The sequence below is a fragment of the Exophiala bonariae genome, assembly GCF_035927105.1.
Source record: "Exophiala bonariae strain CCFEE 5792 chromosome Unknown scaffold_2, whole genome shotgun sequence".
Classification (NCBI taxonomy): Eukaryota; Fungi; Ascomycota; class Eurotiomycetes; order Chaetothyriales; family Herpotrichiellaceae; genus Exophiala; species Exophiala bonariae.
In genome coordinates, this window is record NW_027042477.1 from 57912 (window position 1) to 79959 (window position 22048).

A 22048-nucleotide genomic window follows, 5' to 3' on the forward strand; every position below is an offset into this window, starting at 1 on the left:
TGAAACGCCGTGGGCGACAAAGTTGACAAGATTTTCTCCTTCTATTGCTATGAAAGTAATGGATCTCCATGCCTAGCAATCAATGACTCGGTGGTTGAAAGACTGCCAATGAAAAATACAACATTTGCTGCCAATACGCTTGTTCGATGTTCTCATCCCTTGGTACTTTCGGCCCTTCATATTCGAGACCGGGATATGCTCCCCCATGATAACCGGAACGCCCTGCTGAAAACGCAACAAATAGACCATTTTGCCAGTAGTGATACATCTGCAATCCGCTGAGCACCCAAAAAGAGGGAATTCGCTCTCCACCTCCATGGACTACTAACCCTATGCCACTGGGGCAGCCTGTTCTGTCTCACCTCCATTTTCGTCATGATCCGTAGAAGCCTCCTCTGACTCATTTCCCACCGTATGCTGAACAGCCAGCGCTTGCTCCATTGGATCAAGGCCGTCTTCGTGGGAACTCAACACCTCTACCCTCTCTATACTTTGGTCATGAACGATAAGTTCAGCGCCATCGGAGTCAGAAAGGTCGATGAGATTGTTGAGGACGCCCTCCACCTCGCTGACGCCAGCCATGGGTTGAAACCCAAACTGACTGTTCTCCCGCTGCAAAATGTTTTCTCGTCGTAGTGGTGTTCCTCGCTCGGCCACGACGACGGCCTCACGATGTCGGCGCCTCAGATGTTCTTCCTCCTGGCTCCGTTCAGCGGAGCGCGGGCGGGGCAAAAGAGGTAGCCACTCGGCCTGGTTGTCTCGGTCGAGGGGAACGCCGGCAGTATCTTCACCGTCCGTCATAGCCACGTCGTGGTCTTCCTCGACATTGTCCTCGTTGGGTCCATGCGGATCGCCACCAGTACGGTGTGCTTCACGGAGTGGGTCAAATTGCCACTGAAGGTCGAAACCATTTCTGCGAAGGTGGCGCACACTGCCGCCTCGTCTTAGCCCGGCATTGCACAGAGCCCGTTGGCCCTCAGTAGTCGCCACCACGGCTTTGACGATGTCCGCCATGAGAGGATCGTCGGTGCCCCAGCTCGAGCGTTCACAAAGCCTTGCGACGTCCGAGCGGACGAAGCCGAACTTCTCATTCTCTGGCAGAGAGCAAGGAAACGGGTATTTGGCCAGCCAGCGATCCACTAGACCGGCACGAACGGCGTGGTCGATAGGCTGGAACTCGTCGGCTTTCCACGAATGGGAAGAACGGCTCGTCTGATTGAGGAGATGATTGAGGATGATGAGTAGTGAGGCCTCATGAGCAGGTCGATGGTTCGGTTTGAGTGGAGATGGTGGGATATCGTCCTTCTCCTCGCCGTCCGGGCTGGTGCTCGGCCGCTTCGTGGAGCTGAGTTTGTCGTGCGCAGGGAGTCCCTGAATCAAGGCCTCCACCACGGCTTCGATGCCTCTTCGCCGGCTGAACGCGTCAGCGAAACATGTCGTGTTGAGTCTGGCGTGGAAGAGAAGCATCCAAAGCGCATTGATGGCATTGTCTCGTCGTACGTAGTCCTTGCTTGCTAGATCTCGAAGAAGTAGATCTTTGGTACTTGTGCGAATGGTGCGATACGCCACAATCTTGATCGCCGAAGAGCGCAGGTCATAGCTATGTCCGTCTGCGAGCGCTCGGAGAGTCTCGATTTTCAGTGAGTTTTCGGATTCTTTCTGGAGTTGTCGTGCTGGTGGGACAGGGTCTGGCTGAGGGGACCGTGCGGCGTCTTTGACTGTGCGTAACAGCGAGGGAACTGTGTAGTACGCTGTACCGAGACTTATTAACACTGCTGCCCATAGTATTCGATTCGAATCAAAAACTGACATGATTGATGATGAACTTCGAAGGGGGTTGAAACATTCAAAAGGGATTGCGGAACGAGTGATGGGTGATCAGGCTGAGCAACCTTACGTAATAAAGCACTCGTGCTAGTGCAGTGCCTAGAGAAGCACCCAGGGAGGAAACGATCGGGGTCATATTGACAATGAATTCAATTGGTACGTTGTTTCCGTGCAATTCAACCATTATGGATTCTAGCAGTCTATAAGTTCAACGTATGTGGTAGTCCGATGAGTCGCCTCCGGCATCATACGCATGCCATACATACTAGGCATTTCAAAATGATACTTTCATCAATCGTGAGCCTCTTCAGTGATGCCCGGACACCCATCCATAGCCTCATCCGGATATCTGAATTTACACCAGAAGCAGTATTTCCAGCGCTCACGGAGGTAAGCGACCAGCTTGTCCAACTTATCCGACACCTCGAGGGCTTCGAATTCATCCAGTTCCTCGTCCTCCTCATCCAAGGAGACATCTTCCTCCTCTGTAGTTGCAGGCTTCTTCGCAAAGGCGATCTGCTCTTCGCCATCTTCTTCGGGGTCATTGTAGTCAGGCCGCCGCGACAGCGACTGATGGAGATCATACCTCATCCTGCGATCCCGCTCGTTGATTGCTCTCTGCTTAATGAGTGTGCGCCAGAGGACGTTCACGCCTCGCAGTGGTTTTGTGTGCTTGAATGTACGATCAGCGGCGTCTGTTGCTGCCTCAACATCTGCCTCTTCCTCTTCCTCCAGCCGTTCACATACTTTCATCGCACCCCACATCTGGCCCTCTTTCCGTTTATCCTCTCGCTCTTTCTGCTGTCGTTCTCGAAAGTCCACGGCCTCGACCTTCCGCTTCTTGTCCACATCTTGCTGCGCCTCGACCTCCTCTCTGAACTTCCGCTTCTTCTCGGCGTCTGCGCCAATCCCACTCCGCGAGTCTTTCATCTCGAGACCAATCGGTTCGAGTAGTCGAGAGTCCTTCTCGCCGTCTACCGTAGGCCGTGATGCACCCAGCGCACTTCCAGCTTTGTAGCCCAGGGCGGCCATCATCTTATAGCCCTTGCTACTGGTGTCTAGAGCAGTCTTATTCAAAGCCTCTTCTCTCTTTTTGCGCTCTTCTTCAGCCAGTTGCGCCTTGGATTTTGGCTGTGCTTGCTCGGCTTCACGGGCGAGTCGCTTCTTTTTCTGTGTGAGGGTTTCCGCCTTTTTGTTCGGAGCGGCTTCCTCGAAGGTCATGTTCATGTAGTCATCTTCGTCATCAGCGGTAGATGCTGGAGCCATGTTGGGGTGGTGGTGAGGGCTGTCTAAGTCGGCGGTGTCTGGATCACGCGCTGAACGAGATCAAAGATTTACCAACTGCGTCAGGAAGTTCTTGGGAGAATCAAGATAAAGGGCTTTTCTAACTCGACCACAGGGAAGGGAATGAATCATAGGGCCGTCCTTACCAAGTGGACCCATGGTCATGAATACCTTCAGATAACATAAAGTGAAGATATCTCTGGCAGCTTCAGAGTCGTGCTGTTTGAAATATTTCAGACGAGATTCACTCACAGCCTGTGAGGGATAAGTCGCGCCTGTAGGTGGCCACTAAAATCCAAGTATCACGTGAGAGTGACGGCGTATTATAGTTTGATACTACCCAAAAATGGTCTTGAAATAGTCGCGAAATCGGCCACACTTCATCACAGACAACTGCTCAAACATGTTGTTCCCATAAGCTCCTGTGACGCAGCGGTTAGCGTGTCGTTCTTATATTGTATGCTTGCATCCAGTATGATGTTATCTTTCTCAAGAGATGCGAAAGTCGAGAGTTCGATCCTCTCCAGGAGCAAATTTGCTCTGGCAACGCCCTTGCAAGTTTTGCCACCTTTTTTACTCGATGCATTGCATTCTAATGATGTTTTTTTGCGCTTTGGGTACACTTGGATCTATGAATAATAAGCTGACTACTTAGTATCTCAATTAGGGATAATGGTAAATAATCTGAGGTATATAAATTTCGACAAGTGTATACATGTGTTGGATACTCAAGGGCTCTCTTATACCGCGTGGCCCCTACTCACCTGCCTATAAGTAGATGCTATACTGGATCTGTCTTCCGGATGTCAATATCCTGGGTAGACACTACTTCTCGACAAGTTGAAGTGAACAGCGTGCAGTCCTCCTACTCATGCGTTCGACACATACATCATAGCACTTCTTCGAAACCAAAGGCTTAGAACCTGCCCTTCCTCTTCGCCTTCTCCCTCTCATAATCCTTCGCTTCACGGCCCTCCTCACCCTGGATCTCAGCAACAAGCCTCTTATATTTCTTCTCGTACGCTGCATCCTTCTCCTTCTTCTCACGCAACTGTTCACGAGCCATGAACGAGGCATCTTTACGCAACTCCCGCATCGCGCCCTTGCGTTCCTTCTTATGCTCTGCCTTAAGTTTCGCCAAATCTGCTCTCTCACGGTCGGGATCGTAGTGTCTGTCCGGATTGTAGTTCTCGATGAATTGTGGGATGGAGGTTTTGATGGCCAATGGGCGGTGGTTGTGAAGAAGGAGTGGGCGGCGAGAATCGATGTTTGAAGTTTTCTGTGATTGCAGAGTGTTGAGGGTGGATTTGGCCAGCGTAATGGTTTGTGAAGGGAGTTTAGTTGTGATTGAGGCGATGTGAGAGATCACTTGGATCATTGGAGACAATATTTCTGGTGAGGAGGTCTTGGAATTCCAGAGATTGGCAGATTGTAGAGACAGGCGAATGAAAGTATGGAGAAGTGCAATGGCATGACTGCTCGTGATTGGGTTACCTCGAGTCATCACGAGGTCTTTGAACGGTAATTTTGGTAGATCATCCATGGGCTTTGCAGCCTTTATACGCAGAGACTCCCCAGGCAGACGAACAGGAACGAGGAGTTGGTTTCCTGTTTTGTCCTTCGGTGGTAGTGGGACTGGTGCTAGGATGCTAATCGCGTTCACCAGATATGTTATCACTTCTGGAACGTATCTTTTGGCGAAGGCTTGATATTGAAGAGCCAACGAGCAACAGTATGCCCCCCTTCCAAGATCTTGTAATGATTGTATTGGGCTTTGTCCAAGATAGCGAGTGATGGTGAGCATGGCTGGCGTGACCACTGAATGGAAGTGATCTGAAGTAGGAAAAATGGTTGAAATGCCTGTCAGCATGATCAAGTCTCCAGGAGACAGCAGAAGTGGTCTATTCTCGGAGACGATCTCAAGGTGATCGCGGAAAGCGGCTCCGATTGCTTGAGGCGAGCCTTTGGCCATGGAATGAAGATGTCGGATGAGAAGATCCAAGACTGAGAATGGCACATCGATGTGATAATCCGCTAGATATGCCACATGTTGGGTAAGAACGCCACCGAATATGTCCAACTTGTCCTGGTTGCCTTCGGCAAGTCCTTTATGGTACAGAGCGCGTATTCTCTGAACAACCGTCGGTAGATCTCTGACATCGGTGTCCTTAGTGATCTCCAACAATTCTTCGTGAGACTGGGGACAGGGAAAAGTATATGCAAGGTTACTGCTGCCACCTGTCTTCTTTTCTGTCTTGTTCGGTTTGACGGATGATTTTCCATCTCTTGGAAGGACCAGACCGTTTATAAAGTCGTCATCGCCGTCGTCCTCTTCATCACTCTCGACCCCAGAATCGTCTTCGTCTTGTTCACTAGCCATATCCGCATCCGAATCAGAAGCTATCAGGTCATCATCAAGCACAAAGTCGTCCTCGTCCTCCACATCAAGCTCTTTTCTCGGAACAGGGGCATTCTGACGTGCTGAGAGACCAAAAGCTTGAGCATCATCGGCATCCTCTTCTTCCCTCTCAAAGTCCTCATCAGGTCCTAATTCCTCATCCTGTTCATCTTCAGAGCTATCAGGTTCGCCTTTCATTCTTCGGATGCGCTTTCGCTCCAAGTCTTCGAGTCTGGCAGCTTCCTCAGTGGCTTTCTCTTCGTCGGTCTTGGTGCGAACGCTCGGTTTTGAACGAGCGTCCAACTTCAATTGTCGGAGGTTGGCTTCGTATTCTTTCTCAGCCTCTTTCCTGCTCTTACCTGCGAGCATGGCGGCCCTAGATGGGTCCATGTGAGGGTCATCGGCCGGAGTCTTCTCAGGTAAGGGCTTCTTCTCAGGAGGTTTGTGGCTCCTCAGGGCTTCGTAAAATTCAGACATGCCTTTGTCCAACTCTGCTCTGATGTCATCGTCGTCTGCCTTTGCAGCCTGCCTTTCGGCCTTGTAGAGCTTCGACTTGGCGATGACTTCCTTCATAACTTCATTCTTGGTTTTCCTCCGTGGAAGCAGTCCATCGTCTTCCTCGTCGTTGGCGTTCTCCGCAGCCAGACGCTGTCTTTTACTGGGCCTGTCTGTATCTTCATCTGATGATCCAACGTCTTTCTCATCGAAATCGTCCTGAGTGCTAGTGCCAAAGTCAAGGGTTCTGCCTCCGTGTGTGAGGGCCATCTCTTCATCACTTTCATCCTCGAGATTGAACATCGAGGATTTCCTGGCTTTTCTCTCATTTTGGCGAGCAAATCTTTCAGCAGCTTTTTGTTCAGGGGTCATATTAGGATCATCTTCGCCAAAGCGACGGTCAACCATTCCACCGACTTTGTTCCGGCTCTGCATCTCTTTCAAGAGGGTGTCTCGCCGCCTTTCTTCACCAAATCCTCGAGTGACACCAGGCCGATCAATGGATGTTTTGGTAACTCGACTGCTTGCAACTTGATATTTTTCTTTCCGAGCAGGAGCCTTGACCTCGAAGGGATTAAAGCGATCCCTAATGCCCTCGAGGGCAGCATTGCGTTGGAGTCGTTTCTGGGCGTCTTTGGCGGTCGATTTTCTCTGTTTCTTGGACTTTTGGGGACCCAGGACGCCATTATCTCGGAGGGATTGTTTCAGCTGCTTTAGTTGTGAGGGCGCCATACTGAACACTTCACTGTCAATGGTCCGGTCCAGGAAAGTCCATTGCTCGTGAAACGGGCTCTCCAAGAAAAAAGTTCCCTGCACTTCAAGTTCGGGTCGCACCCAACCAACCTGCATGCCAAGATTTCGGAAAAATTCCTTATCGATTAGGAACTTCCTCGGAAGGAGTCTGGGGTAGGCGTTCTCCACGACCCTACCAGCTAGCAAGAATCATTGCGAACACTCTGAAACGATAAGAAGGATTCCACTTATGAGTCCCTTATGTATATATGCTCCTACAATCTAAGGTGGTAGAAGAGCATCAAGGATCGATATATCCTCCCACTACGGCTCTTCACGTCACTTTTCAGCCACGGCGCTCGCTCCTCTCCAACGCGCTGATGATGGTGACATGTCCTGAGCTGGGAATAGTCATTGAAAGACAAAGCTTTTGATGTGGACAGGACGATCACCACACACTCAACGGCTGTCAGAGTTCGTGGATCGCCTGACTGAGTCTTTCCATGAAGGCTCTTCTAACCTCTACCACAGCTATTCTGGTGGAGGAGCCTTGTACTTTTCTTAGCTAGAGACCATCGATAACACGTTTCAATAGATCAAGTTTGTGCAATGCTTTCTGAGATATATGGTCATATGACACACTGGTTTTGGCGTAGTCGTTGGGCAAGGCGGGCGACAGGGCCATAAGACGGTTAGTAATTCACGAATCCTGGCATCGCCTGGATGCCACACCGACATAGAAATCATGCAGCACCAGCTTGAGCTCTCTGCATGCGTGCTTCTAGTTCGCGAAGCTGGTTCTCCCGCACCAAAAGCTCTTGTCGCTTTTCGTCGATTTCTTTCTGCACCTTCAGCTCAATCTCGCGCAGTTGCTCTTCCTCACGCCTGAGTTGCTCTTCTCTGATGATGACAGACTGGTTGGCAAGATCATGGGGGTTCATTGTTCCATCCTGAGCGCTACAGGCCAGGGGATTAGTACCAGGTCCGACAGATCTCGGGGGTTACACATACCTTCCAGCATCTCCACCAACGATATTGCTCAATTTCTCCGTTCTATAGTTCTCGTACAAGTAATCATGCGTGATCTCCTTTAGGGTAGTCATATGGGTATGTAGGAGAGCGGTTTTGATGGCCAGGAAATCCGAGTGGCGTGGATTGTCCACTTCGACAACTCCCCATGGATACTTTCTTGCAGGTATTCGGCGCCCTGTAACATTAATCGTGTCTTCTGAACCCACAATCGCGAAAGGGAGGAGACTCCGTAGCTCAGTGTTCTCTTGGATGGTGTCGCCATCATCCTCTTCGAGATTATCTGGGAACTGGTAGACAGGGATCTTGTAGTGCTCGATGTCTGCCATAATTAAGTTCTTTGATTCTTGAAGTTCTTCTGGCGTGTGAGTATCGGCTTTACCAATAACTGGGATCACGTTGACGCGCGGTGATAGTCTCTTCATCAACTCAATATCCAGCTCGCGAAGGCCATGTCCTGTCGGGGTGATGAAATAAAGCAGGGCGTGCACCTCATTATCCTGAAATCTGGCATTGCGTTTAATCCTCGATTCTTCAGCTAGCATATCGTCATACTGGCGTTCGAGGTAGCCTACGATATCGTTAAATGAAGATTCGTTGTCGATTTGATCTCCAAATCCCGGGGTGTCGACAATCGTCAAGAACATTCGCGTGCCGTCACTATCGAGGTCCATTTCTGTCGAAGGTTAGGGGCTGCTCGCTACAATGAGAACCCAGTGCGAGTCACCAAGAGTCACAGGCTTGATTCGCACATCGCTCTCAAGATGCGCATCCATGGCACTGCCGTCATCCTCCTTGGGGAGTAACACTCTCTTTCCATATAGCGTGTTCACGAAAGTTGTTTTTCCTAGATGGGTTTTAATGACAATGAGCACTTCCCGTGCAGGTGTGATCCTACCAGTACCGCTGGCGCCGCATACCATCATTGAAAACCGAATCGCCTTTTTCGCATTTCGCTTCTTGCGCACCTAGACCATTGGTGTTGACATGCATCCTTCGATCACTCATGTAGGTAGGGATTTGGTTACACATACTGGATTAGAGCGGGCAGACATGTTTAGGAAGGCGGTATCTCAGTCAGTCTCTTTCAAGTACAGTGAATGGCAAAGGTGTGTTCCTGGCTGATGACTGCGCAGTCGCTACCTAGTGAAGAGGGGAAAAGGGATGATACTATGGCTGTCTCAATGGAGAATGGCTAAAAGCCTCTACTCTTAACTAGGTAACCTTCGTCGGAAGATCAGTCCCCCATTCGCACTGAGTCGTACTTTTGCTGTGTAGGGTTTACCGAAATTGGCTCCGCTCATTTCCACCGAGAAAGCTTGCCGCACTCCAAAAGGCTCCAGTTGCTAAAGCATCGCGCCGGTGTTTTGGTATGGAGTATGAGCGTCCGCCTGGCAAACGACTTGTCTCTCTGCCAATCTCTCAGCCCTCATACATCAACATCGCATTGATATGTCAACTATCGTATCGCCTCAGCACGAAGTAACACAACCACTGAGCCGACTGCTGGAGCTGCCAGGGGAGCTGCGTAACCGAATTGTCAGATATGTCGTGACCCAACCCTACCCTATCGCGCTGCGTCAAGATCAAGAGGAAGCTCCATTCACAATCGATGTCAGAATTCTATATACCTGCAAGCAGCTAAGAGACGAAGCCAGTTCTTTCCTCCACGATGAAAACATATTCGAGATAGAAGTCGACAGCCACGGGTCGGTTACGTCCTTACATTTCACAAAGTACCACTCCATCTGCGAATATCGCGCCCAGGAGGTCGTGAGTGAGGTTTCGGCGCTCTTCTTGGACAGATTCTCGCACTTTCAATTCCGCCTTCTAGATACTCGCAGTCCCGACTCGCTACGAAAGGCCATTCAGCGCATCGCGTACAGTCTCAATAATAAACACATCACCGTCATCCCACCTCGTCGAAATCCTACTCGACGCGCAACAGCAGCTTTAGCAACACGAGTCCGCGACTACCCACAGATCGACAGTCCACTCTCACCGTTTTCTACCTTACGTTGCGCGTCGTTCAGCGTGCTCGACCACAATGGCAGCGTCGCTGATGCGGACTTCGGCACGCTCATCGACCTAGTCACGAGCGGAAGGCCTCCCATCTGCATGGCTCAGAAATATAACGATGTGGAGCGCTCTGCTAGAGCTGTGGATAAGATGTTGATCCTACCTGGTGATTTGCTTCAAGATTTTGGGAAGCTGCGCACCGTGTTGTTTAAACATCTGCGAGAACTGTGCCAGTGTGCGAACAAGTCAGATCAGGATACTTTTATGATAGCGTGTGAGAGATTTGAGAGTTGTTATCGTCAAATCCAGGAGCTTCAATGATGCAATTGCGTGCCTTCTGACATTCATGAGTTTCGTACTCTGAACTAACATCAGATGAAATGGTGACTGTGCCGCCAAGATTTCGGAACAATTGCTAATCGATAAGCTCTGGGCGGCGGACACCCGCAATCCAGTTACGAGTGAGTGCACTTGCACTTGCAACTTGTTCTCTTCATATTTCTCAATACTAGTAATTCGTCTTCGTGTCCTTTTCTTGCCCACTTCCTCACACTCCTTAACAACCACTATTACCACTATTGCGCCCGGTCTACTCCCAACCCAAGGACTCAGCAACCTCCCTTCATGCGACCAATTCGACAGTAAGATCCGATTTCTACCTGCCCAAGACCACCTCTGCATGATCGCCAATTCCAGCAGCCACAAACACCACCACAATGGCATACTTCTCCCTCTCCATCCTCTTTCCCATAGCCTACCTGGGCATCCTGATAGGTAGCATGGCCACATTTTCCCATCTCTATCGACAGCGGCAAGTCAACTCGAAACTACGCCTGGCCCCCTACTTTGGTCCACACACCTCGCGCAATATTTATCTTTCCCTCTTACACCAACAAGACAACCCCGATACCAAAGTCCCCGACACGATTCTGCGCGCAGCTCTATTCGCCCGTGCTCTGGAAGATGTTAATCGCATGATGGAAATCCGCACACGGAAACCGCCCCTCGCAACTCTACTGCAGCGTGGTGTTGTGGGCGACGAGATCTTCCAACGTCTCACCCGCGCCGAGCAGGAAATGCAAATTGAACTAAAGGACGTCATAGCCGAGGCCAACGCTTTGGCGACTGGGTGGGGACAGACTATTTTCCAGAGTGCAAGTGAGATGGTGCAGAACAAAATGCTGCGGGAGAAAATCGACAAGGTAAAGGCCAAGCTGGGTTCCGAACAGGAGGCATGGGCCCAACAACGCGAACAGTCAAGGCGGGAACTCGAAGGAGATGTCGCCCCTTCAGCCCCTGCCGCCGTTGCTGCTCCTCCTGTCTCAATAGCAACTCCGCCGGTCCAGCAACCGCCCATCCAAGCGCCGAAGGCAACTGTGAGCAGCGATGAAGACGGCGTCATTGTCGACCCGCCCACCTCAGATGCAACAGGCGCCGCTACCAGTGGAGGCGGTGGCGGTGGTGGAGGGGGCGGCAAGAATAAGAAGAAGAAGGGTAAGAAGTAGAAATTCTAGTCCCTTCTTCTTTCTGACCGAAATTCTATCCCCATTGTATGAATAAGGAAAGAACTGCGCGAACCATGGGCTTTGCTTTATGTTACTCGACCTCTGTGAGGTGCTTGCAACGGCGTTGCGGCGCAAGTATAGGGAAAGCGCAATGAATGATGTTATGCAAAGTAAATACCTATATAGCTCAGGGTGTCGATGAGTCCATTTCCTAGCATCGCAGAAACTGGCATAGCGACTGGGAAAAGGGGTTGGCTTAATTAAGCACGTTATGAGAGTTTCTCCCAGTTTTGTCTTCATTCCCAAGATAAGTGTGGGTATGATTGAATTGGTGATCTGACTCCACTACTTGTTGTAAGTCATTGTCCAGGATTTGAGATGCTTTCATCCGTCGCCTTTCGCGTGATACATATATAGAAGCTAGGTGTGTATTTATATATACCGGCAGTCGTCCCCATGCGAAAACCCCCCAACAAATTCTACTGTCACAATCGTTGTACATGTTTTTGATACATCTTTCTTCTTGCATACCCCCTCTCGCCGGCACGGGAGAAAATAACATTCAGCGTCAAACTGGCACTTTAGACACGAAGGTCCGTCCAATCTCGCCGAGCCAGGGCATCGGCAGGAATGGCGACCTTCATTTCCTCTCCAGCGAGGGTGACGGTCTCAGCAGGCGAGCGAGGTACTCTCAACCGGCCGTCTTGACCAAGCAGCGCACCTGGACTCGCTGCCGCCACTTCGACAGTGTCGTGCATCTCGCGCACCGTGCTGCTCACAGCCGAGACACTGCGCCGCTCCAAGACCATGCACAGGAACGACGTCAGGACGTCGAGACGCAGGGTCTGCGCAACAGGCGTTTCGAAGGAATCCCAGTCGACGGGATCTTCATCCAGTTCCTCGCCCTTCTCGTCGTCGTCGTCCCCTCCCCTGAGCAAGTCTGGGTCAAGGTTTTGCTCGTCGATCTTCTTCTCCATGATCGCCATGACGATCTCTGTCACCGCCTTGACGGCGACTTTGAGGTGCGAGCCGCGCACCCGGAGCGGACCACCTCGGCGACGCAGGCGAGCGCGCTCAGCGGGGCCGAGCACTGATGGGAACGAGCGCGCTACTTGCACGATGATCAGACGCGTGATGTCTTCGTGTGGTAGCACGTCGAATATCTCGCGCATACCGTGTAGTGCGCACAGCGTGCCCTCGAGATCTGCGGTGAAGCAGAAGCAGCGGACGACCTGTTCGTAGAATTCGTTGGAGAGCTCTTGTCGTGCATTGTCTCGCTTTTGTTGGCTTAGACCTGCATGCCATTCCTTCATCTCTTTAAATATATGGCGGGGAGATGGGATGTTGTCCAGGTGTGCTGCTGGTGAGCCGAAGTGGACTTTTGCCGTGTCCCATAGAACTGCGAAGGTCTCCAGGTCCGGTTGAATCGTGGACTTGAAGGCTGTGTAAGTCTTCCAGATCTCGGGTATGTCTCCTGATCGTAGTGAAGCGTACATCCAATGGTTGAGGATAAATGAGTTGGGTTTCATCTCAGCAGGGCCCATCATCGTCCTGGATAGGTGATCGGCGCTGACGGCATTCGACCGGCGATTGTAATACACCATTAAAATCGAAATGGTTTCGATGGTTGCAGCAGGGGCACCCCGGTGGAGGAACAGCGGCACTTTGCGCACCTCACCTGTCGTCTCGACGAGTAGAGGCTTCGTAGCATCAGTGCCTTCATGGTTGCGAGATTTGACCATCTCAATGCGGGCGCGAATCATTGCCCAAGCGGTAGCCTCGGCCTTCTCAGCAGTAGCGGGCGAGCCTTCACGAAGCCAAGCCGCAATAATCCCATTCAGATGTCGCGCATCAGGCCGAATACCTCGTTCATACATCAACTCCACGATCAGAGCCGCCTCGTCGACCTGTCCTTCTCCTAAAAGCCATTTGATCCAAGACGCAAAGAAAAACTTGTTGTGGAAAGCTTTGGGAAGGAAAGCCAATGAAGCCAGTCCAATCTTGCTGACTTGGTCCTCGCTGGTTAATTCTGCGTTGTCTAATTTCTTTCCCATAGACTTGAAAAGCTTCCACGAGTCCGTGGGAGATCTGGCGCGTAGCATGAACATGTCCTTGAAGACAGCTAAAGCAAGGTGCTGGCGGTTGTTTTCCAGGAGTATACTGCTGATGCGGCCAAGGGTACTCAAGGTGTCATCTTCGGCTTCTTGACTTTCCAGGCGTTTTCGTAATTCCATGTAGCATGCCCATACTCTTTCATCAGCATTAGAACTCCGGCTCTGAGCCCATGCAGTTATGACTGTCACAAGAGGCTCAGGGTCCACTGGATCTATTCGGCCGTAGCATTCCAGTGCCAGCTTTTGTGCTTTTTGAGGCCTTCCTAATGCGACGTAGATCTTGATGCCAGTCATCCAGAATTCCAATGCACCTTTACCTTTGATGCCCATTCGACTTTTTTGAGACTCCCATATCTCGGCTGCGGAAGCAATGTTCCCACCTGCTTGAAGCGCATGCATATGCTGTATCCATTCCTCATTCGTTAACGAGACATCCGCTTTCATCATATCTCTGGCAAGCATCTGCAAATGCTGGTATCGAAAATTATGCTGGCTGCTTTGCGTCTTCCAGAGGAAATGCCACACTTCCTCGGGTATTATAACAGAGAAGTTGTTGACCTGCTGTTGACACCGAAGATACCATTTCCAAAGAGATAAGTATGGTCGAGCGCTATCTTTTGCGCCAACTCCTTCGGCTTCTTCGAGTGCCAGGTTGAACCTCTTGATGTATACTTTATCCTTGGTAGGAATGCTTAATGTGACCTTCAATTTGTCGTTGGCTCCCTCAACAAGTTTGTCGCTACTCGCTGCCCTGGCGATGTCATCCAATTCCTCAGGGGTGAGCAACTCTTCGTCAGCCTCCAAATTAACGCCCTCTTCTTCCAAGGCCTTCAATATTTCTTCTCGCTCCCTGGGGTCAAACGATTGCATGAACTCGCTGTTTGGACCGAAAGGGCCCTCACGTAATATAGCCAATTCATCCTCCAGTTCTTTCAGTTCTGCCTGGACTCGCTGACCCTCGGAGTCGAGCGCATCATGAACTTGTACTCTGGTGGCTTCATTTTCGCCAGATTGTTCGTACTCGCGGAATTTGACATTGCCAAGGGAGGGATGGGTAGGCTTTCGAGGCACTTTGCTACGAGCAACTTGTCGATATGATCGAACGGGCTGCAAGTGTTGGAGACATCCCCGATGAGCAGCGAAGTTGGAGGATAGACAAAATTGTTGGTGCCACCGTCGAGAGAGATTACATATACCCCTCATGGATCTTGGTGATCCTGAAAGGATAAGAAGTCGGACTTGTGTTGGTAGTGGAAAGGGTGCGATGGGAATGATGGCTTGGTGTGAAACGGCTTTCACGCTCTAGAAAAAAGTTCGGGTGGTACAAATATTTCAGCCTCGTCAGCCTTGCCGCGGTATTTCTACGGTACAGTATTTGAATGGATGGTGACGCGTTAAGTGGTTGACAATTTACGCGTTAAAAAACCATGGAGTGCAGTAGGAGAACTTACGGCAGTCTACCAAATGCAAGGCTGTACAACCCACTTACACTCATATGCGCTTGAGACCACATGGAGCACGAAGAAGACAGCGTCGAGGATAATGCGCACATTGTATTAATTCAAACAAGTATCCTGTGTTACAATTGTGTACTAATCGACTGTTAGGGATGCTACATTTTTAAACCTGCGACTGTCACCGAAACAGATGAAGAGCAACGGCCCCGAAAGAAGCGCAAGATTAGTCAAGCAGCTGCATCGGAACATTCTGAGGAGGGTGGGATAACATGGCCAAGTCTCTTTGCAGGCAAAGAATCTCAACAGTCCATTGCAAATCGGCAGAAAAAATTCCAGGAATTTTGGGCACTCCGTCAGAATGAAATTGAACATGTCGTCAATCAGGTGGACGAAAGCCTGGTGAACAGCGTGCTGAAATTTGTTCGGTCGCCAGACGGGAAACAATCCCAGGCCAAGCTCAGAACTGGGTTGATTGTATCTGGGCCAACGAAGAACACACAACGGGACCTACTACAGGGATGGCAGACAAGAACATTGGAAGACGTTCAGGAGATATTCGTCGAGCTGCATCCAAGCCAGTGTCCAAATCTTCAAGTTACTCTCAAAACTCTTATACGGATGGCGATTTCACAACATAAAGGGTCGCAGGAGTACACCACTTTTCTCGCCAAACACAAAGCACTCATTCCAATGAATTTCGACCTGGAGATACTACAGCGGTATGTCGAGCAACATCAAATATCGAGAGTTATCCTCTTATTAGCCGATGTCGAAACATTTGACACTGGGATCTTGTCTGAGTTCATCTCCATGACCAGCTCCTGGCTCGGCAGAATTCCATTCCAACTTCTTATCAATATAGCAACTACGGTTGAGCTCTTCGAATCTCGGATCTCTAGGTCTATCGCCTCATTGCTTGATGCAGAGGTTTTCCAGTCGGCGAATGACACAGCTGATCCCCTCTACAAAATATATAGTGCTGTACAGCACAATAACGACACCGACATCTTCCTGGGGCCTACAGTACTCAAAGTTCTAGCGGAGCTCGCAGAGGACCAAAGCACAACCACCGCAACCTTTACGCGAGCAATAAAGTACGCCTTCATGACCCACTTCTTTGCGAACCCGCTATCTACGCTCGACTCGAAAACCACCTCAGATCCTTCCAACGACAAGAAGCTCTGTCAGGCTGTTCGTTGCACCCCAGGATTCAAAGAACGCTGCGAACAACTCGCCAAGGGCGAGAAAGCCAGCCGCCAACGGGCCCACGAAGTCATGTCATCTGACGAAGCACTCTTCAGAGACGCTTTGGAAGTACTGCAAACGAGCCGGACAAGATTGAGAAATTCACTCGCAGCTGTCCAAATGTTACACACAATATACTATACACTAGAAGTCGCTCCGGTGGCACCGCTTGATCTGGAGGTCCAGTTAATTACTTCATTGCCCAGATTGCTGGAGTCAGACGTGTATCTAGATATCGAAACAGCCGTGATCGACCTAGGACCTGACCAATTCCATGACTTCACAGAAGCCCTCGCTGAATCAGTGACAACCGCAAACCTTCCAAGCGAATCTCCCAGCGATAACAATACGGAATTGGAGAAGTTCCTGGGCGAGATCCGCAATCTCAAGACTTCACAATCTGCTACAGACTCTCCCCAGCAGCGATTCATGAAGCTCCTATCTACACACCTCGAGGTCAAACTCCAGCAATACCTCGAGAAAGATAACGAGCGATCATCTACCACGCAAAACGCCACACCCGCCACCAGTCCATTCCAGAGCTACCTCCACGAAGCCACAGTGCTACACACACGCTCCCCACTGACGGCGGTGCTGCACGCACGACCACGGTACGCACTGGAGCGCGCTCTGATCCGGCCGGCCGACTACCTAGGCTGCGAGTGCTGCGCGGCGGACAAGCATGGGGAGATCTCCGACCGCAGCGCGCTGCCCGCGACGAGTCTGCTGCTGACGCTGCTCAATGAGGCGGGCAATATCGTCAATGTGCGAGACTTGTGGGATGCATTCCGCGAGATCGTCGCGGGTTCTGGAGCTGCGGAGGGAGTTGTAGAGGACGCGGCGGACGACGGCGACGGCGACGACGAGGACAAGATCAATGAGGATCGCCGTGCTCTCGCGCTCTTCTATGGCGCTCTGGCTGACCTCAGGCACTTGGGTCTCGTGCGCTCGAGCAAGCGCAAGCCTGGTGTCGAGTGCGTGGTCAAGACTGCGTGGATGGGTCTGTGATCGTGCTCTACATGTGTGTTTGAAGGCTGCGCGCAAGACGATGAGTTCAGTTCACGGACACCCCTGGGTTGATGCTATGACTAGGAGCAGTAAAGACGTGTTTATTGATCTTGTCATAGTACTTGGGGGAATAGTGTTCACGCAGGCATCTGCCACACCTCATGTTCGACGAAGCTTCGTTATTCGTTCCATAAGGCAATCTACAAAGAGTGCTGTCATTTTCCACCGTGTGGCACTCCTCCAGACAATCATATACATACAAAAGCGACTAAATTTTATGCACCAAACGATATCATAAAATTGTTCACCGCATCGGTTTCCGGCCATAGACAACTCCGACCCGAGTGTAACCATGCACGCGATTATCCCTCCAAGCGTTTCTCATTTCCACCAAGAACAATTGCACTTCCTCATATGACATACCAAGTACTCGGGTGAACAGCGCCATGGACCAGCCTTCCATTCCCGCTTCCACCTCCAACAATCTCCACTTGCCTATCTGTTTCAGCTTTTTCCCAATCTCAGTTTTGGCGGCTGGCCATGGTCCGTCCGGCATCTTAAACCGATGTTCTTGTACGTCCTCAAAGCCGGCATCCTTCAGCCACTGATATTGACGATCAATCACGTCAACGGGCTTGCCCATTCTGCGGCCAGCCTCATGGAAAAGCTCGCCCCAACGCCTTAGTGGAGAACCAGGAGGGGTTGTATCATCATCGGCGTGACATTCCACAGAGCATTCAAGTTGTTCGTAGTAACCACCTGGTTTGAGGTGTGCAAGCACTTGTTGGTAGAAAGCAGGCCAATTGCGGAGGCACCCAAAGAGACCTCGAACATGGATGAAGTCGAAAGATTCCTTGGGAAATGTCCACTCAGAGGCAGCATCGTCGATTTCAAACCGCACGTTTGGGGGTACAGAAGTTGGCTGAGTCGGACTTAGGTCGGTGCCGATCACGATAGCATTTGGGCAAGCATCGGCAAAATCAATTGCCCATATACCTGTGCCTGTACCAATATCCAAGACCTTCTGCGGTTCAGTCGTGATTGGAGCAAGGAATAGTCTGTTGTCGAGCAGCATCAAATAGATGTGGTGGCCAAGGTCGAGTTGTTCCGCTGCACTTTCGTCGTTAGGGCACCTATATAGCGTTATTCATGGCCCATATCGATGAAGTCGATGAAATGAGCTTACCAGTACTCGCCATCACGAAATGCATGGTAACGACGGCCGTTCTCCCAGCGGTAATTGAAGATGCTTGTTGTCAAAGACGCGGTATCATCGGCGCTGAAGGTGGGAACAAGATCAGTGGCTTCATTCAACAACGCCCGAAAGTGGTTCATAACATCTTACATGTCATCATCTCCAAGTGTGGAATCTGCATCATTGTCGTAATCAACTTCAATGTCTGACTATGTCAGTCTCGAGGTATACGGGAGGAAACCGACTTTGATACCCATTCAGTATGTGCTGCCCAGACAGCAAACACATCAATACTATCGTGGAGATGGACCGAGTCAGAAGATGTCTTGTCTTGCCCGGGGTTCGCAAGCCTGTTTGGCGATATTGGCTTGTCGAAAGATCTGAAACAAAGCAGAGGATCAGACACAAACCATGAATGGTACAGCGATGCGCCTGCCTCGCGTGTGGATAGGAACTCCCCAGACTTGCTGCTACTTCTGGAAAAGATAATCGGTACGCCTCTTCACATCTAAGCACACGTGGCAACCCCAGGTACTTAGGAAGGTACATCTGAGATGACCACGAGGGCATCGGCTAAAATTTGAACATCAAGGTTCCAAGCCGGCAAGCAGGAAACTGTTTCCGCGTGGATCAGCTGTCATCATAAGGGCCGCTCTAATCCGCAGCAGCACCCTGTTTTAAGTTTCCGAGTAACAACGCACCAGTTTTGCACCGACAGTTTTGACATTGAGCTGTTGACCGCTGCCCTGGACTTGAAGGGGAAGGTTGTCATGGTTCGCCGCTATGAATGCCTTCGTCTGGCAGTTCAGCACCAATTGACCATACTACTTTGCTCTCTCTGACCACTGTAACAGCAGGAGTAGTTAGATGAGATGAGGTTAAGTCATTTCGGTGCATTGAATTGGATCGGTGGCGGTCAGAGCAGGGCCATTCGGCCTGATGAGACCCGCAGGCATTGATTGGTGACTATTTAGGTAGTTCGTGTTGGTTGCAGATTGCCGACCTGTCAGTTCAGTTCACTGACGCATTCTAGCAAGGGCCTGGATTTATTTCGGAGGATGATGCCTTTACAGAATAGGAAGATAACTGTGCGTGGGATATTGAGCATTGCAGTTGACTGCACACCTTGGTAGGTTCAATTAGATATCAAAAGCCGAGATCTAAGTCAACGGCCAGAACATGTCTTGTTCTTCTTCTCTTAGTCCAATCTCATTGACCCTTGCAATTGAGCAAACATACTCGTTGGGACGAAAGGGGGAGTCCCACAGTTAGCAGAATACCCATCGCTGGAGCCCATGAAGAATGTATCCGAACGCCTATTGAGCTCCAACCAGTCGGATCCGTATATCCCTAGAGTACTATCTAGGCCGGTGTTACCTCTTACATTGTGATACAGGACATCTCTATGGTCGGCATGATTACACTCTTTAATGGGCATCCACCTCAGTGGTTGAGGCGCTGTTCCTGTTGGAGACTTAACTGGAACAGTGGGTGCTTCCCGGCCCTCGACCCGCTGAGCCGCCTGATTCGTATTTGTCCACGGCCTGCATCATGCAACTTTGATTCTTCTCCATCACTGCAAGTTGAGGTGGAATCCTCTATCCTAAAACACCTCTATTTACAACCGGGCGTATCTGAATGGTTCATGAAAAATGCCCGTGCGACCGACTAACAGGTGTCCACCACACTCCTGCAGTGTTGTGCAGGTCAATGCCAGGATGCAATTATCCTTAGCATCGTTCGTTGTGCTTGACAATCTGCCCAGTTGACTTTTGACTTTTCTACCGGCTGGCAGATAGCGGTTCATCCTCAAGTTGCTCTCTTCTCTGAATTCTTCCCAACGCAACAAAGGGGCCCAAGAGACCATGGCGCCGTCAACCCTGAATTTGCTTGCTTACGGAGCAGGTGCGTTGCTCTTGTATTGGGTTGCACTAGCTATATACCGCTTGTACCTGAGTCCGATCGCAAAGTTTCCTGGTCCTAGATTGGCCGCACTCACCTTATGGTACGAGTTCTATCACGATGTGGTACGCGGCGGTCAATATTGCTTCAAAATCAATGAACTTCACGATCAATACGGTAAGGGAAATCCCCTGGAGCCTACCCGCCGATAGGCTCTAAATTCTCAGGGCCAATAATCAGGATCAATCCATATGAACTTCATGTCCGCGACCCAGACTTTTACGATGTACTCTACAGTGGTCCAGGACAGAAACGCGACAAGTGGTGGTGGGCGGTAGAAATGTTTGGGAACAGTTCTTCCATGTTTGGAACCATTTCTCACGACCAACATCGGCTTCGACGAGGGGCATTGAACCCTTTCTTCTCCAAGCAAGCCATAACTCGAATGGAGCCATTGATACGTGACCTCCTCGAAAAACTTTGCGCACGATTTGAGAAATTCCGCGAAACCGGGGAGCCTGTTGATACACTCCATGCTTTTGCTGCATTGACGACGGATATAATTACCATGTATTCCTTCAACACTTCTTATGGCTGTTTAGAAGACCCTGAATGGAACTGGACATGGCCACAAGCAATGGTCGAAAGTACAGCCAGCGTGCATTTGAACAAACAATTTAAATGGCTATTTCCTGCGATGCAAGCTACCCCTGTATGGATTGTCGAAAAGGTGAATCCACCGGTAATGAAGATCATCAATTTTCAGAAGGTGCGTCACGGTACACCTCTCCTGAATGGAGATAAGATCCAACCTTCCATACTGACCCATATGTGACAGGACTTGGCACGACAAATCAGTGCCTTGAAGAACAACAACAACGAAGCAGCAGCAAATCAAGGGAAAGAGAAATCTTCACATCGAACGATCTTTCACGAGCTCCTGAATGGAGATCTCCCTGCCAAAGAGAAATCCATTCCCCGTCTTGTCGACGAGGGTCAGACCATGATCGCAGCAGGCCAAGAGACATCATCGTTCTTCCTCAAAACCACGACCTACCATATCATCGCGAATCCAGAGATCTATTCCACTCTCAAGGCGGAGCTGAAGAAAGCCATCCCCAATCCCAACTCCGTTCCACCCCTGGCACAGCTGGAAGCACTTCCGTACCTCCACGCCGTGGTTCAGGAAGGCCACCGTTTCTCGCACGGAGTAGTAGGGCGTCTCGAACGGATTTCGCCCAACGACCCCATCCCCTACCAGAACTGGGTCATCCCCGCCGGAACACCCGTGTCCATGACCTCTCTGATCCAGCACCGCGACCCCGTCAAGTTTCCCGACCCCATGAAATTCAACCCAGACCGCTGGCTGGTCTCCGGTTCCGAGAAGAGCGAGAAATACCTTGTCCCCTTCAGCAGGGGCACACGTCAATGCATGGGGATCAACCTGGCCACGGCAGAGATCTACCTGACATTGGCGACGGTTTTTCGAAGATTCGACCTCGAGCTGTTCGAGACAACGGCCAGAGATGCAGAGATTGCGCACGACTTCTTCATTCCGCATGGTCATGCTGATTCCAAGGGCGTCAGGGTCGTGTTCAAGTGATGTCATTTTCTGGCGTCGTTGTGACGAGAAAAGAGAATTGACTTGCTCTTCCGCACTCCCCTTATGGGCATGAACAATGAATGAATAAACCTGTCCCCAAAAAATTCCCAACTTCGAGTTTCGATGGCTCAGCCACATCTGTCACAAAGTACTTGATCGAAAAGTGGGATTCGAGAGACTTTCCAGGGGAGCGTGAGACTATCACGCCGTCGAAATACCTAGATAGCCAAACATC

The 22048-nt window shown here is 50.5% G+C and overlaps 10 protein-coding genes and 1 non-coding gene across 11 annotated transcripts; 5 read left to right on the forward strand and 6 right to left on the reverse strand.

Annotated features, from left to right (window-relative positions):
• Positions 1–330: 330 nt before the first annotated feature.
• Positions 331–1812, reverse strand: LTR84_004536 (uncharacterized protein; the record flags this gene model as incomplete). The annotated part of the gene is made up of 1 exon (XM_064848113.1): positions 331–1812. The coding sequence occupies one exon, from the start codon at positions 1810–1812 to the stop codon at positions 331–333; it is 1482 nt and encodes a 493-aa protein (XP_064710737.1).
• A 306-nt stretch (positions 1813–2118) lies between these two features.
• Positions 2119–3093, reverse strand: LTR84_004537 (uncharacterized protein; the record flags this gene model as incomplete). Its single annotated transcript, XM_064848114.1, has 1 exon — positions 2119–3093. One exon carries the CDS (start codon positions 3091–3093, stop codon positions 2119–2121), a length of 975 nt encoding a protein of 324 aa, XP_064710738.1.
• Positions 3094–3529: 436 nt separating this feature from the next.
• On the forward strand, positions 3530–3643 carry LTR84_004538. Its single transcript has one exon. It is a non-coding gene; the product is annotated as a tRNA-Ile (tRNA).
• A 384-nt stretch (positions 3644–4027) lies between these two features.
• Positions 4028–6736, reverse strand: LTR84_004539 (uncharacterized protein; the record flags this gene model as incomplete). Its single annotated transcript, XM_064848115.1, has 1 exon — positions 4028–6736. One exon carries the CDS (start codon positions 6734–6736, stop codon positions 4028–4030), a length of 2709 nt encoding a protein of 902 aa, XP_064710739.1.
• Positions 6737–7479: 743 nt separating this feature from the next.
• LTR84_004540 (uncharacterized protein) lies at positions 7480–8820 on the reverse strand (the record flags this gene model as incomplete). The annotated part of the gene is made up of 4 exons (XM_064848116.1): positions 7480–7693; positions 7748–8441; positions 8493–8733; positions 8800–8820. The coding sequence occupies 4 exons, from the start codon at positions 8818–8820 to the stop codon at positions 7480–7482; spliced, it is 1170 nt and encodes a 389-aa protein (XP_064710740.1).
• A 397-nt stretch (positions 8821–9217) lies between these two features.
• Positions 9218–10105, forward strand: LTR84_004541 (uncharacterized protein; the record flags this gene model as incomplete). The annotated part of the gene is made up of 1 exon (XM_064848117.1): positions 9218–10105. The coding sequence occupies one exon, from the start codon at positions 9218–9220 to the stop codon at positions 10103–10105; it is 888 nt and encodes a 295-aa protein (XP_064710741.1).
• Positions 10106–10500: 395 nt separating this feature from the next.
• On the forward strand, positions 10501–11289 carry LTR84_004542 (uncharacterized protein; the record flags this gene model as incomplete). The annotated part of the gene is made up of 1 exon (XM_064848118.1): positions 10501–11289. The coding sequence occupies one exon, from the start codon at positions 10501–10503 to the stop codon at positions 11287–11289; it is 789 nt and encodes a 262-aa protein (XP_064710742.1).
• Positions 11290–11870: 581 nt separating this feature from the next.
• On the reverse strand, positions 11871–14898 carry LTR84_004543 (uncharacterized protein; the record flags this gene model as incomplete). The annotated part of the gene is made up of 2 exons (XM_064848119.1): positions 11871–14510; positions 14893–14898. 2 exons carry the CDS (start codon positions 14896–14898, stop codon positions 11871–11873), a joined length of 2646 nt encoding a protein of 881 aa, XP_064710743.1.
• A 16-nt stretch (positions 14899–14914) lies between these two features.
• LTR84_004544 (uncharacterized protein) lies at positions 14915–17113 on the forward strand (the record flags this gene model as incomplete). The annotated part of the gene is made up of 2 exons (XM_064848120.1): positions 14915–14956; positions 15011–17113. The coding sequence occupies 2 exons, from the start codon at positions 14915–14917 to the stop codon at positions 17111–17113; spliced, it is 2145 nt and encodes a 714-aa protein (XP_064710744.1).
• A 304-nt stretch (positions 17114–17417) lies between these two features.
• On the reverse strand, positions 17418–18448 carry LTR84_004545 (uncharacterized protein; the record flags this gene model as incomplete). The annotated part of the gene is made up of 2 exons (XM_064848121.1): positions 17418–18246; positions 18300–18448. 2 exons carry the CDS (start codon positions 18446–18448, stop codon positions 17418–17420), a joined length of 978 nt encoding a protein of 325 aa, XP_064710745.1.
• Positions 18449–20173: 1725 nt separating this feature from the next.
• On the forward strand, positions 20174–21813 carry LTR84_004546 (uncharacterized protein; the record flags this gene model as incomplete). Its single annotated transcript, XM_064848122.1, has 3 exons — positions 20174–20387; positions 20438–20979; positions 21049–21813. The coding sequence occupies 3 exons, from the start codon at positions 20174–20176 to the stop codon at positions 21811–21813; spliced, it is 1521 nt and encodes a 506-aa protein (XP_064710746.1).
• Positions 21814–22048: the final 235 nt, after the last annotated feature.